Source organism: Mobula hypostoma, chromosome 18 (assembly GCF_963921235.1).
Source record: "Mobula hypostoma chromosome 18, sMobHyp1.1, whole genome shotgun sequence".
Lineage (NCBI taxonomy): Eukaryota > Metazoa > Chordata > Chondrichthyes > Myliobatiformes > Myliobatidae > Mobula > Mobula hypostoma.
This window is the reverse complement of record NC_086114.1, coordinates 67,717,435-67,732,593: the sequence shown is the minus strand read 5'-3', so window position 1 is coordinate 67,732,593 and position 15,159 is coordinate 67,717,435. Positions and strand designations below refer to the sequence as shown.

The 15,159-nt window shown below is 45.0% G+C and overlaps 1 protein-coding gene across 2 annotated transcripts in view; it reads left to right on the top strand.

The window, feature by feature from the left end:
• LOC134358614 (sorting nexin-1-like) overlaps window positions 1-15,159 on the top strand; it is a 117,308-nt gene that overhangs the window by 86,668 nt on the left and 15,481 nt on the right. For both annotated transcript variants that reach the window (XM_063071056.1, XM_063071055.1), the window contains 3 exons: window positions 9,027-9,102; window positions 12,401-12,514; window positions 13,827-13,920. In XM_063071056.1, the coding sequence (XP_062927126.1) occupies window positions 9,027-9,102; window positions 12,401-12,514; window positions 13,827-13,920 (284 nt within the window). The remainder of the gene's footprint in view (window positions 1-9,026; window positions 9,103-12,400; window positions 12,515-13,826; window positions 13,921-15,159) is intronic.

Sequence of the window (15,159 nt, the reverse complement as noted above, 5' to 3'; positions counted from 1 at the left end):
AACTCTGGAGGAGTTACAAGCTTCAGTGGCTGAGTTGTGAGACTGTGCATACAACAACTGTTGCCCAGGTGCTTCACCAGTCACAGCTTTACGGGAGAGTGGCAAAGAGAAAGCCACTGTTTGGGAAAAATCTCACAGGAAATCTCAGCTAGAGTTTTCCGGAAGACATGTGAGAGACTCTGAAGTCAGCTGGAAGAAGGTTCTATGGTCTGATGAAACCAAAATTGAGCTTTCTGGCCATTAGACTAAATGCTTTACTTGGCTATGTAAGCCAAACACCGCACATCATCAAAAACACACTATCCCTACTGTGAAGCATGATGGTGGCTGCATCATGCTGTGGGGCTGTTTCACTGCTGGAGGCCCAGGAAGGCTTGTGAAGGTAGAGGGTAAAATGAATGCGGCAAAATATAGGGAAATCCTGGAGGAATACCTGATGCAGTCTGCAAAAGAACTGCGACTTGGGAGAAGATTTGTTTTCCAACAAGACAATGACCACAAGCATAAAGCCAAAGCTACACAGGAATGGCTTTTAAAAACAAAGTTAATGTTCTGGATTGGCCAAGTCAGTCCAGACCTCAATCCAGTTGAGAATTTGTGGCTGGACAGAGGGCTGCTCACTCACAATCCCCATGCAATCTGATGGAGTTTGAGCAGTTTTGTAAAGAAGAATGGGAAAAATTTCCAGTGTCCAGAAGTGCAAAGCTGATGGAGATCTATCCACATAGACTCAAGGCTGTAATTGCTGTACCTACTAAATACTAACTTGAAGGGCTGAGTACTTAAGCAATCAATTATTTTGTTTAATATTTGCAATTAATTTAGATCACTTTGTAGAGATCTGTTTTCACTTTGATCAGCAGAAAGATTCTTTCCTGTCAGTATATATATAAAGAAACAAATTATATCCACTGTGATTCAATGTTGTAAAACAATAAAACATGAAGACTTCCAAGGGGGTGAATACTTTTTAAAGGGTGTGTGCATGTGTAATATGTTCCAGCCCTCATTGAATAGGCTGATGATACAGGTTAAGCTGTCAAGGTTAACATCATTTGAACCAGGAGTTAAGGAGCTAGAGTCTTCCATCCCACTGGAATTTGCAGCCTGGGTTTGGAAGATGGATCTCACTTCTGTGCCAGAATTGCTGTTCAATAGGGTTTTTGATTCTTCCTTGATGAGAGACTTGGATTAGCACTGCAAGTAAGTGTGGGCCTTCCAGAGAATCAGGGTTGAATATTCTGAGGTGGATGAAATGGTTTGCCTAAGTCGCCACTTCATGTCCTGTGGCAGGTTCAAGTTTAATTGTCATTTAACCATTCATGCATGCAGCCAAATGAAAGTGTTCCTCTGGAGCCAAGATGCAAAACACAGTACCAACAGCAAACAACACATAGTTATGAGAGCAGAACAACATAAATAGTATATCTTTTTCTTCTTTTTTGTGTGACTTGGGTCCCTGAGTAGCATGGCCTGTACATTGATGGTGCATGGGATATTGCCCTGGTCCAACATGTCTTCTACCAAGCAAACACTGGAGGGCAGCACCAATGGGTGTTCACTGTGCTACCTGAATTCACTATATCTTGTAGGGCATCATGGCATAATGCCTACTGCTGTTTTATCCAAGGGCAGTAGATTGCCAGGGCTGTCACTGAACAGGGTCTGACTGAAATACCAGGGATGAATGGTAGATGTAGGTTCAGACCTCTGCTAAAGCAAATTGGCTGAAAACTGAAACTTTTAAGGTATAATCATAAAGGAAGTACTGTAGCGGTGTGCTACGCACAGCGTTAGAATAACCACACGGAGTCGGTGAGTTGGAGTTGCGATAAAAGGATTTATTCAAACTTCGCGGCCTGCTTTAAAGCCTTCCCGTTCCCGCCCTCCCTGGGCGGGACTGCTGTGGGGAATACATATTCCCAGACCCTTTCCGTGTGCGGGATTTCCCCCCTGCTGATGAAGATTGCCTGGCGCCCTTTTTGGGGCCGGCCCTCTGCCTGCGCGCGCTGTTGTGAGCCGGTTCGTGTGTGCCAGAAAGTGGGTCGCCCCAGTACCACACTTTCAGCCACTACGTAAATCCATAATCAAGTTGGCAGCATGAGGAGGTAGCCTGAAATGTGCTTTAATTTTAGGCTTTCCTGTTGGATCCAGTCCATGTTAATCCTTGGCTCAATTAGCAAGGAATCTACTTGCAGCATATTTTATAAGCACAATTGTCTGTCCATGGGAGCTAATCTGCCCTAGTGTGTATGGGTTTTCTCGTCTCCACACAAAAATATTCTTGATCTAAATTAAGAAACTTATAGATCAGCTTTGCAAAGCAGAGTAAGCAATCTTCAAACTTTTCCAGTTGCCTAGTTAAAACAGCAGTATTTATTTATTTGTTTAATTTGGAAATTCATCATGGAACAGGCTCTTCCGGCAGCTCCCAGCAGCCCACCTATTTAATATTAGCCTAATCATAGGACAATTTTCAATGACCAGCAGGTCTTTGGAATATGGGAAGAAAGCAGAGCACCCAGAAGAGAGGACATGTTCTCCCGTGCACTCGTGAGAACATACAAACTCCTTACAGACAGTGCTGGAACTGAACTCTGGAACACCCCAAGATGTACTAACTGCTTCTACTGTGATGCCATGGTTCAGTGATTGTTGTTTTCTGGTTTTTAAAATTATCAGTGTCAGAACTTGGGTGGGTGGGTTACATCAAATCCTTGGCTATAGCCATTGGCTCCATTGGCTTTCCATATCTTCTTTCCATCTTTTTTTGAGCCGATGGGAGTACTTGTGGCAATGACCCACCAAATGTGAGTGGCACGTTAGCGTAATGCTTTTGCGGGGCCAGCAACCCGTGTTCCAATTTTTGCTGCTGTCTATAAGGAGTTTGTATGTTCTCCCTGTGACTGCATGGATTTCTCCAGATACTCAGTTCCCCCCACATTCCAAAGATCACATGGTGTAATTGGGTAGCGAGGGTACTTTGGGCAGAAACGACCTGTTACTGTGTTGTATCTCTAAATAAAAAAAGTTTTTTCAGCAGAGAAGGCTGAAACTGAAGTTGTGAAAATTGGCCGACTTGCACTCTGAAGAATTGCTTCCTTTCTGGAATTTAGTTTCATTCTGAAATTTATCAAATCCACCCTTGTGCTCTTTATACTTCCATTTTCAAATTTGACGTCTCAGTCGTCAAAGAAAAATGTAGTTCCTGATTTCAGTAACTGCAGATGGTTTTTCTTCCCCCACCCCACCAACACCAATTCTGCCTTTCCCTATACCTCTGCCCATCCTATTGCATTCTCTGAAAACTTAACAACTCACTTCTGTCGTCGTGGGAGGAATGGTGTGGTCATGAGTGTGGAGCTTGCTCCCTGCAGTGAAGAATATTATGGCTCAGCGTTCCAGTCGTACCCAGACTAAACAAACTTTGCACCACTGATAATGAACTACCCAACTGTTCCTGGCATCTCGGTCCCTGAAAATAACCCCTTTATCTGTGCTGTGCAAGGCTGGCTGTGGTTCTGAAACCAAAGGTTCTCTTTCATAAATGGTACTGCTGTCCTGTATTCATTGAACCCCTCCGCATTCTGTTGTTTCTCTTAAATGTTCTGTTGTAATTTAATCAGAATCTGGTTTAATATCACTGGCATATAGAATAGTACAGTACAGCACAGTACAGGCCCTTGGGCCCACATTGTTGTGCTGACCGTCAAACCCTGCCTCCCATATAACTACGTCGACTCAGGCCTAGGGGGCTGGCGTCGGGCAAAGTAACCATATAACGTCCCACCACCTTAAATTCCTCCATATACCTGTCTAGTAATCTCATAAATTTCACTAGTGTATCTGCCTCCACCACTGACTCAGGCAGTGTATTCCACGCATCAACCACTCTCTGAGTAAAAAACCTTCCTCTAATATCCCCCTTGAACTTCCCACCCCTTATCTTAAAGCCATGTCCCCTTGTATTGAGCAGCGGTGCCCTGGGGAAGAGGCACTGGTTATCCACTCTATTTATTCCTCTTAATATCTTGTATACCTCTATCATGTCTCCTCTGTACCCTTTCCAATGCTTCCACATCCTTCCTATAGTGAGGCGACCAGAACTGGACACAGTACTCCAAGTGTGGCCTAACCAGAGTTTTATAGAGCTGCATCATTACCTCGCGACTCTTAAACTCCATCCCTTGACTTATGAAAGCTAACACCCCATAAGCTTTCTTAACTACCCTATCTACCTGTGAGGCAACTTTCAGGGATCTGTGGACATGTACCCCCAGATCCCTCTGCTCCTCCACACTACCAAGTATCCTGCCATTTACTTTGTACTCTGCCTTGGAATTTGCCCTTCCAAAGTGTACCACCTCACACTTCTCCGGGTTGAACTCCATCTGCCACTTCTCAGCCCACTTCTGCAACCTATCAATGTCTCTCTGCAATCTTCGACAGTCCTCTACACTATCTACAACACCACCAACCTTTGTGTTGTCTGCACACTTGCCAACCCACCCCTCTACCCCCACATCCAGGTCGTTAATAGAAATCACGAAAAGGAGAGGTCCCAGAACAGATCCTTGTGGGACACCACTAGTCACAACCCTCCAATCCAAATGTACTCCCTCCACCACGACCCTCTGCCTTCTGCAGGCAAGCCAATTCTGAATCCACCTGGCCAAACTTCCCTGGATCCCATGCCTTCTGACTTTATGAATAAGCCTATCATGTGGATCCTTGTCAAATGCCTTACTAAAAGCCATATAGATCACATCCACTGCACTACCCTCATCTATATGCCTGGTCACTTCCTCAAAGAACTCTATCAGGCTTGTTAGACACGATCTGCCCTTCACAAAGTCATGCTGACTGTCCCCGGTCAGACCATGGTTCTCTAAATGCCCATCGATCCTATCTCTAAGAATCTTTTCCAACAGCTTTCCCACCACAGATGTAAGGCTCACCGGTCTATAATTACTCGGACTATCCCTACTACCTTCTTTGAACAAGGGGACAACATTCGCCTCCCTCCAGTACCATTCCCGTGGACAACGAGGACATAAAGATGCAATCTCTTCCCTCGCCTCATGGAGCAGCCTGGGGAATATTCCGTCAGGCCCCGGGGACTTGGACTTATCCATCCTAATATATTTTAATAACTCCAACACCTCCCCTCCCTTAATATCAACATGCTCCAGAACATTAACCTCACTCATATTGTTTTCACCATCATCAAGTTCCCTCTCATTGATGAATACCGAAGAGAAGTATTCATTCCAGACCTCGCTCACTTCCACAGCCTCCAGGCACATCTTCCCACCTTTATCTCTAATCGGTCATACCTTCACTCCTGTCATCCTTTTTTTTTTCACATAATTGAAGAATGCCTTGGGGTTTTCCTTTACCCTACTCGCCAAGGCCTTCTCATGCCCCCTTCTTGCTCTTCTCAGCCATATGTTGTGAAATTTTTATGTGTATATATTTTTTTTTAAGTAAGTAGTTCAAAAAGAGAGCAGAAAAAATAGATAGGGTTCAGGGTCCATTCAGAAATCTGATGGTGCAGGGGAAGATGTTCCTAAAATGTTGGGTTAGTGTCTTCAGGCTCTTAAATCTCCTTGCAGTAATAGCATTCTGGGTGATGGGGGTCCTTAATGGATGGTGCAGTTTTGAAGGTTTCCTGAATGCTGGGGAGGCCAGCACCCAGGATGGAGCTGGCTGAGTTTACAGCTCAGTCCCCTTTCGTTCTGTTCTTCTCTCCTTGTGGCCCCTTAGTGGCTGGGGCAGTGAGAGGATAAAATGCTAAAATTCATTGTTTAACAAGGCAGAATGTGTAATTTTCCTGCAGTTGGACAATGTGGAGATTCAGGTCTGCTGTGCAACTGAAGACCTATGAGTGCCACAAACCTGCATTGATCAACTGGCTGCAGTGTTCACTGAGACCTTTAACCTCTCAAATTGGAAGTTTGAGATACCCACCTGCTTCAAGCCAGCTTCATTTAGTTTGGATTGAGAACATCTCCTCCACAATCTCCATCAGCATAGGTGCACCACAAGGCTGTGTGCTTAGCCCCCTGCTCTACTTGCTTTATACTTATGACTGTGTGGCAAAGCACGGCTCTACTGCCATATTTAAGTTTGCTAATGACAGCGCTGTCATCAGCCAAGTCAAAGGTGATGATGAATTGGCATATAGGAGGGAGAATGAAAGTCTGGCTGAGTGGTGCCACAACAACCTCTTACTCGATGTCAGCAAGACCAATTGAATTCAGGAAGAGGAAACCAGAGGTCCACGAGCCAGTCCTCATCAGGAGATCAAAGGTGGAGAGGTCAGCAACTTTAAATTCCTCGGTGTTATCCTGGGACAAGCAAGTAAGTGAAATTACGAAGAAATCACGTCAGCACCTCTACTACTTTAGAAGTTTACAAAGATTCAGCATGACAGCTAAAGCTTTGGCAAACTTTTATAGATGCGTGGTGGAGAGCATATTGTCTGATTGCATCACAGCCAGTCCCCTTGAACTCAAGATTCTACAAAAAGTAGTGGATATGGCCTGGTGGATCGGGGTAAAGCCCTCCACACCATTGAGCTTATCTGTATACAGTGTTGTCACATTAAAGAGCAGCATCATCCCACACCAATCAGGTCATCCTCTCTTCTCACTGCTGCCATCAGAAAGAAGGTATCGTATCCTCATTCAGCAACAGTTATTACCCCTCAAACATCAGGCTCTTGAACCAGTGATGACTTCACTTGTCCCATCACTGCTTGTCACCTCTGAACTTGCTGTCAAGGAGTCAACTCACCATTTCATAGAACATAGAATAGTATAGTACAGCACAGTACAGGCCCTTCGGCCCACAATGTTGTGCCAACCCTTAAACCCTACCTCCCATATAAATAGAACATGTTCTCTATTTATTGCTTATATATATATTTATTATTATTTTTGTATTTGCACAGTTTGTCTTTTGTACACTGGTTGGTGTGGTCTTCCATTGATTCCATTATGGTTATTATTATGGATTTGAGGATGCCCACAAGACAAGGAATCTCAGGATTGTATATGGTGACATATATGTACTTTGATAATAAATTTACTTTGAATAATTAAAGCTGTACTCCTTCAGCTGATGAGGTCTGTGCCCTCCTGCAGTTTCTGCCATTCTACACCAGGTGGCACCTAAGCCACAAGTTACTGAGAGAAATTGCTCTGTTCACCACTATAGGTGTGCTGATGTAAAAGCAATATTGTGTGGATTTGGCTAGTACCTGAAACAAACTGTTTTACACACAAGGAACACATTTTGCGGTATTTGCTTTCAAGTACATGTGATAAAATAAGCTAATCTGTAATTGTGGTTACTGATGGTCAGTGGTATTAGTTTAAATTCAGTTTATTGTCACTTCAACCATGTATAGTGCATGTATATTACCAAATGAAATGCATTCCTCCAGACCAAGCAGTGTGATGCTATTACAGTTTGAGACATCGGAGATCAATTCCAGTGTCCTCTGTAAGGAAGTTTGCTTGTTCTTCCATGTATGAGTTGGTTTCCTCCGGATGCTCCAGTTACCTCCGGCATCCAAAAACATCAGGCATTGTCCTGTGATTATATTGGGGTTAAACATAGAAACATAGAAAATAGGTGCAGAAGTAGGCCATTCGGCCCTTCGAGCCTGCACCGCCATTCAGTATGATCATGGCTGATCATCCAACTCAGAACCCTGTACCAGCCTTCCCCCCCCAATACCCCCTGATCCCTTTAGTCACAAGGGCCATATCTAAATCCCTCTTAAATATAGCCAATGAACTGGCCTCAACTGTTTCCTGTGGCAGAGAATTCCACAGATTCACCACACTCTGTGTGAAGAAGTTTTTCCTAATCTCGGTCCTAAAAGGCTTCCCCTTTATCCTCAAACTGTAACCCCTCGTTCTGGACTTCCCCAACATCGGGAACAATCTTCCCGCATCTCGCCTGTCCAATCCCTTTAGGATTTTATACGTTTCTATAAGATCCCCCCTCAATCTTCTAAATTCCAACGAGTATAAGCCTAGTCGATCCAGTCTTTCATCATATGAAAGTCCTGCCATCCCAGGAATCAATCTGGTGAACTTCTTTGTACTCCCCCTATGGCAAGAATGTCTTTCCTCAGATTAGGGGACCAAAACTGCACACAATACGCCAGGTGTGGTCTCACCAAGGCCTTGTACAACTGCAGTAGTACCTCCTTGCTCCCGTATCGAATCCTCTTGCTATGAATGCCAGCATACCATTCGCCTTTTTCACCGCCTGCTGTACCTGCATGCCCACTTTCAATGACTGGTGTATAATGACACCCAGGTCTCGTTGCACCTCCCCTTTTCCTAATCAGCCACCATTCAGATAATAATCTGTTTTTCCTGTTTTTGCCACCAAAGTGGATAACCTCACATTTATCCACATTAAATTGCATCTGCCATGAATTTGCCCATTCACCTAACCTACTCAAGTCACCCTGCATCCTCTTAGCATCCTCCTCACAGCTAACACTGCTGCCCAGCTTCGTGTCATCCGCAAACTTGGAGATGCTGCATTTAATTCCCTCAGCTAAGTCATTAATATATATTGTAAACAACTGGGGTCCCAGCACTGAGCCTTGCGGTAAATCGGGGATTGCTGGGTGGCGCCAGAATGTGATTGTCCTGTGATTATATTGGGGTTAAATCGGGGATTGCTGGGTGGTGTCAGAAGGTTGGGTCAGAAGGGCCTGTTCTACACTATCTGTAAATCAATCAATAATGAGGTACACTGTCACAGAATGTGCCAGCCTCTGGCATTTCCTGTTTGGGATTAGACTAGGCACGTGTAGCCATTTCTACAGTGTATTGAGAAGGCAGCTTATCTTACCTGCTGTTACCAAGTGTTGTATCATCAAGATTGAACATGCATTTAATTGTAAGCCTTAGTGTAACATAGTTTGTACAAAAACAGTATTAAATTATCAAAATAATGAACTCCAGACTAAACATCCAATGTTTTGATCATTCCAGGTACTTACAGCGGATCATTAAACACCCCACCCTATTACAGGATCCTGATGTGAGGGAGTTCTTGGAAAAAGATGAGGTAACTGCTCAATGCAAGGTAGTTTGGAATGGAGTGGAGGGGAATAGGCAGACGATGAGATTGAGCAGACCCCAAGCAATGCTTTCCACAGCTGCTGATGATCTGAATTATTTTAGATTTCCAGCATCTGCAGTTTTCTTATTTCTAAGTATCAGCACTTCCAGTTTAACGACAAGCTAACATCAGCAATGTATCTCTGACTTGTCTCCTTCTGTTATTGTTTGGACCCTCTATTTCTTTGGGTGCTTCCATAAGAAGTAGGAGCAGAATAAGCCCATTCTAACATGGCTGATTCATTAACCCTCCCAACCCCCATTCTCTTACCGCCTTCCCACAAGATTTGATACCTCATGTGTGCAACACAAAATAATCTGCAGATGCTGCGGTTAAAGCAACACTCACAACATGCTGGAGGAACTCAGCAGGTCAGGCAGCATCCGTGGAAAAGATCGGTCGACGTTTCAGGCTGGAACCCTTCATCAGGACTGTAGAGGGAAGGGGCAGAGACCCTATAAAGAAGGTGGGGGGTGGCTGGTAGGTTCCAGGTGAAAAACCAGTAAGGGGAAAGATAAAGGGGTAGGGGAGGAGAGGCAGGGAGGGGATAGACAGGAAAGGTGAAGAAAGAATAGGGGAAAACACAATGGGTAGTAGAAGGAGGCGGAACCATGAGGAAGGGTTCCGGCCCGGAACGTCGACCGATCTTTTCCACGGATGCTGCCTGACCTGCTGAATTCCTCCAGTGTGTTGTGAGCATGGTGCAACATCTAGGGGAGCTGCTACCTCTGGTGCTGACGTCCAGTTTTCTCCCATGTTCTTCATTCCAAAGACTGACAGGTTGGTAGGTGAATTAACCACGAATCGTCCCTTATGTGCAAGTGTGGGGGGGAGGGGGGAGTTGATAAGAATAAGTGAAGAATTTTAAACAGGATTTGCAGAGTAATGATGGCCCGTGTCTGTGCTGTGCTGGATGCCTCTGTAGCATAGTGGTTAACACAGTGTGTTATAACAGCTCAGAGCATCAGAGTTCAGGAGTTCAATCCTGGCATCTTCTGTAAGCACGTTTGTACGTTCTTCCCATGTGTGCATGGGTGTTTCCTCCAGGTGCTCCAGTTTCCTCCCACAGTCCAAAGACGTACCAATTAGTTGGTCATTGTGAAGTGTCCTATGATTAGCTAGGGGTTAAATTGGTGAGTTGTTGGGTTGCAAGTGCCTGTTCCATGCTGTAGCTCCAAATAAAATCAAACAAAATAAAATTTTTTGCCATTCTAATTGAAGCCAATTACTGAAGATTTAACCAGAGATTCTTGGGCTTCCTTACGTCAGTAATCTGCTTCAGATGAATGGAGTCCATTAGCAGGGTTGGCTGTGTTGCTCTGGTCACATTCAGTATTTGTCTGCCCTGCTCTGCTCTGCTCCTTCAGAGGGATTAGAGGAGTGGATGGGGGTGGATCTGCCCTGGTCGACAGTGCCTCGTGGTGTAGAACCAGTCTCTGATCTGGCTCTACTCTACAGTCCACTGGCTTTCTCTGATACTGAGCTCCTGGGCAGTTCTATTGCAACATATTCGGCAGGTCAGGCAGCAGCTGTGGAGGGGAATAAACAGTCAGTGTTTTGAACCCAGGTCCTTCATTGGGTATTGGACCCTTCATCGTCTTTGAGTTGCTGGGAAGTTCTAATTATTGGCTAGATCTTGGATAATTAGCATCAGAAATTAAAATGGCTCCAAATACAAAGGTAGTGAAGCAGACCCTTCAGTCTACTCAGTCCTCATTAACCATCAACAGTTTACACAAGCTCGAGGCACTGCGTTGGTCAGGGTTGACCATGGATATTGCATCATAGCTATCTACGTTTCATATGCAAGCCAGGGTAGTACGACATGGAGAGCAAGCTGTTGCCCATACAGCAGGCTCCCCTTCTCCACGCAGCTGGTGAATGCAATGGAACAGCAGAGACTGATGCAGTTTGGCATCAACCGAGTGGCAGAAATTGCCAGTCAGCGTTAAATTCAACGTAGGACTGCCTTGGGTATTCCAGCTCTGGATTTTTCTTTGCGGTTTACTCTCAAAGCCTTCCTCATGAGTGAGCTAAGCACAAGGCAGCGGAAGTTTGAGATCAGAGATTTTTTCTCATGGATGAGCTGCCAACCATGACTGATGAGCCCCATCTGCCCGAAGCAAGTGGTTTTAAATTTCCGTTAACCCATCTGTGCCCCTGTGTCAGTAGAAATGGCTTAGTAGCTAAGCCACACGTGAAGGCCAGGATCTGGACGTGGTTGTTAGAGGCTATTTGAGGCGCACGCCATTGGGAGTGTTAAATAGGTAGTGGGAGCTTGTCCCCACCACCACCCTACCCCACTCAACTATAACAACCTTAAGGAACTCCTGTTTACACTAATCCTACTTTCATTCCATTTATTCTTTGCAAATTTTTCCCACATCCTGATCAACTCCCCACTCAACTGCTTGTACCATATGGAAACTGTACCTGCCATAGTTGGCTCTTCCAGGGCAGTATTGGTAGTGTGGTTACTGAGCTGCTCGAATCTGGCCACTATGCTTGCTGGTTTGATTAGAAACCTCTCAAAAACTCATAATATTGAGTGTATTTAAAGCAGAGGTTGATGCATTCTTGATTAATAAGAGTGTCAAAGATTATGGAAATAAGGCACATCGCTTTACAGCACCAGTGAGTCGGGCTCAATTATCATCACTGTCTGTAAGGAGTTCGTATGCTCTCCTTGTGATCACGTGAGTTTTCCCCGGGTGCTCCAGTTTCCTGCCATATTTCAAAGACATGGGTCAGTAGGTGAATTGGTCACACGAGTGTGATTAACAGTGTGGAATCGTTGGTCTGGAAAAGTCTGTCACTCTACTGCATCACAAAATTAAATTAAGGCAAAAGAATGGGGTTGAGAGGGATATTAAATCAGCCACGATGGAATGGCGGAGCAGACTCAATGGGCCAAAAGGCCGAATTCTGCTCACATGTCTTGTGGTCTAATTTCTTCAGTCAGAGGGTGGTGAATCTATGGAATTCATTGCTACAGGCAGCTGTGGAGGCAAGGGTATATTTAAGGTAGAGGTTGATAGTAACTGCATCAAAGTTTACAGAGAGAAGGCAGAAAAATAGAATTGAGAGGGAAAATAAGTCAGTCTTGAAGGAGTGGCAGAGTAGACTTGACAGCCTAATTCTATTTTTGTGTCTTGTGGCCTTATTTGTTGAAGGGGTTGAAATTTTGAAGGGAATGCTCTTTGTGTAGAGTTGTCTAAAGCCAATATTTGAACTTGCTTTTCAGTTACCACGAGCAGTAAACACTCAGGCTCTGAGTGGTGCTGGTCTCCTTCGGATGGTCAACAAAGCTGCTGATGCTGTCAGTAAGATGACCATAAAGATGAATGAGTCGGACATCGTAAGTGTTTTGTGCCTCTCAGTTGTCTAAGAAAGAATTTCCATCACTTGCAGGGGTTCCCAACCTTATTTATACCATAGACCCCGGGTTGGGAACCCCTGACTGAGTGGAAGGTTCTAACACTACTGGATGCTGCTGTGAATGGTTCTGCTTTATGGCTGTACATTTCAGTCAACTAGTCCTGTCCCATCTATGGCCAGTTCCAGGTAATTACCCTGTTACCTTTCATTTACCAATATATTTGCCCTCTTGTGGGGGAGAGCTGGTAGGTACAGAAGTGCTGGCTGCATCGGCTGCGGAGTATGTGTCCCACCAGGGACGGTGCTCTATTGCCAGCAGCCTGGACCTTAGAAAGAACATATGACTGCAACTAGATGTATTGGTTTGCTCCTTGTTCTTGGTTCTGTATTCAGTTTTAAAAGCTGTGCATATCAAGCAAGAGATTATGCAGATGTTGGAAATCCAGAGCATCACACACACAATGATGGGGAACTTAGCAGGCCAGGCAGCATCTATGGAGAGTAATAAAGTTTCGATATTTTGGGCTGAGACCTTTAATCCTGATGGGTCTCAGCTTGAAAAGTCGATTGTTTATTCCCGTCCATAGATCCTGCCTGACCTACTGAGTTCCTTTAAAAACTACATATTCCCTTTCAACCAACATGTGTGCTGTGGCTGTGTTGAGTTAGGGTTTGTAACTTCCCTCAACTATTCAGTGTCAGAGCCGTGGTAGAGACCTGCTCTTCACGTCCGTGCCAGCCATCAAGTATGCATCTGTTACCAACTTTTCATGTTTGCTTTAGTAATGTGCTACCACTACCATCCCCTTAGGCACTGCTGTGCTCTCTGGGTACATAAGTTTCTTCGTCATATTCCTTGTATGTTCTTGTCCTGTGCCTGGACGTCTGACACAGGCCATGGAATGCCCATGCGGGAGTCCTTCACATTCCCTGTATGCTCTCACCCTGCGCCATGGTTGTGTCCGACACAGACTGGAGTCCAGACTGGATGTGTCCGACACAGACTGGAGTCCAGACTGGATGTGTCCGACACAGACTGGAGTCCAGACTGGATGTGTCCGACACAGACTGGAGTCCAGACTGGATGTGTCCGACACAGACTGGAGTCCAGACTGGATGTGTCCGACACAGACTGGAGTCCAGACTGGATGTGTCCGACACAGACTGGAGTCCAGACTGGATGTGTCCGACACAGACTATGGAAGGCCCAGACTGGAGACCTTCAGTGGGCGGTTTCTTTATTGTTTTGTCTGTTTTGCCTCTGCTATACGAACTATTTGTTCTGTTTCTAGTGGTTTGAAGAGAAGTTTCAGGAAATTGAGAATGAAGACCAGCAGTTACGCAAACTCCATGCCGTTGTTGAAACCCTTGTCAATCACAGGAAAGGTGAGGCATGCAGTTCAAAGAGGTGGCAATAACATCAAAGTTGTTAACTGTTGCAGTAAAGTCCCATAAAGTCTCACAAATCCAGTTAAACTGTGCTTCGACCTGCTTTGCAAAATCAAACCTCCTGTACGGAGAGGTCTGGAGCACGTAGGCTGGTTGCATAAAGAGTATCTGAAGTGCTGGAGAAACTCAGAAGGTCAAGCAGCATCTATGAAGGGTGATAAACAGTCTACATTCTAATGGCATCTGTCTGTCTCAAAGGACAATCGAAGTGACCTCTCCAGGGCATAAGTCCAGGAGGAGGGTATGGAGATCTTGGGATGCCTAGTCATCAAGACCCCCCTCTTGGCATCACTGATGTAGTCTAAAGGAAAGTGAAGCAATATGTTTGGCACCAGCTTGGCTGCCATAAGGATGTTCAGTGATGTTCTGCCCCTTAGGGGCTCCACTCTGGATTTGCTGTCTGGGTTTGCTCCCACAGCCTTTGTCTCTTCTGAGGCTGCCCACAAGGCAGCGAGGCTATTTACCTATAGTTCCACACTACACACAAAATACTGGAGGAACTGGGCAGTCGGGCAGCACCTATGGAGGGGAATAAACTTGCCATTTTGGACCATGACCCTTGATCTGTGGTTTTGTAAGAACCTCAGCAGGCACCTAACTGGTTTTAGTGAAAGGCAGAGCCTCCTCACGTCTGCTTTGTTGTTCCTGCTAATCGCAGGACTGTACACGTGTCTGTTTGGCATGGTTAATGCTTTGCATTTTGAGATTTGGTACGACAGCAATTTGACTCTCCGGTTTAATCCAGGCTGAATGTGTCGATGCCAATGAGCCGCAAAGGTGGTGTTTGCTCTGTGTTGACATTGACAAAGGAGGCAGAGACATTGTGTCTGAACAGTGAAACGTGAAGGGGACTGGGAGATTGTTTCTGACCTACATTTAGCATGGCTTCCCTTGCGTTCTCACTCAATGTGGAGTTCACCTTGCTGTGTCCTCTGCAAAGGAGGATTGATCAGCTAGTTAACGACAGCTACATTCCAGAAATTGGATAGATTGACTGAAAATAAGTCAATTGACTGAATAACTTCATCCTTTGGAGAGGTGAACCCAGCAGTCAACAGACGTGTTTGTCCAGGTTTAATTATTAATGTAATATTAACACATGACTTATGATTGTAATTGGTAATTATTCTAGAACCATTCCTCTCCAGTGAAGTAACTTGGGCACATTGGGTTGTT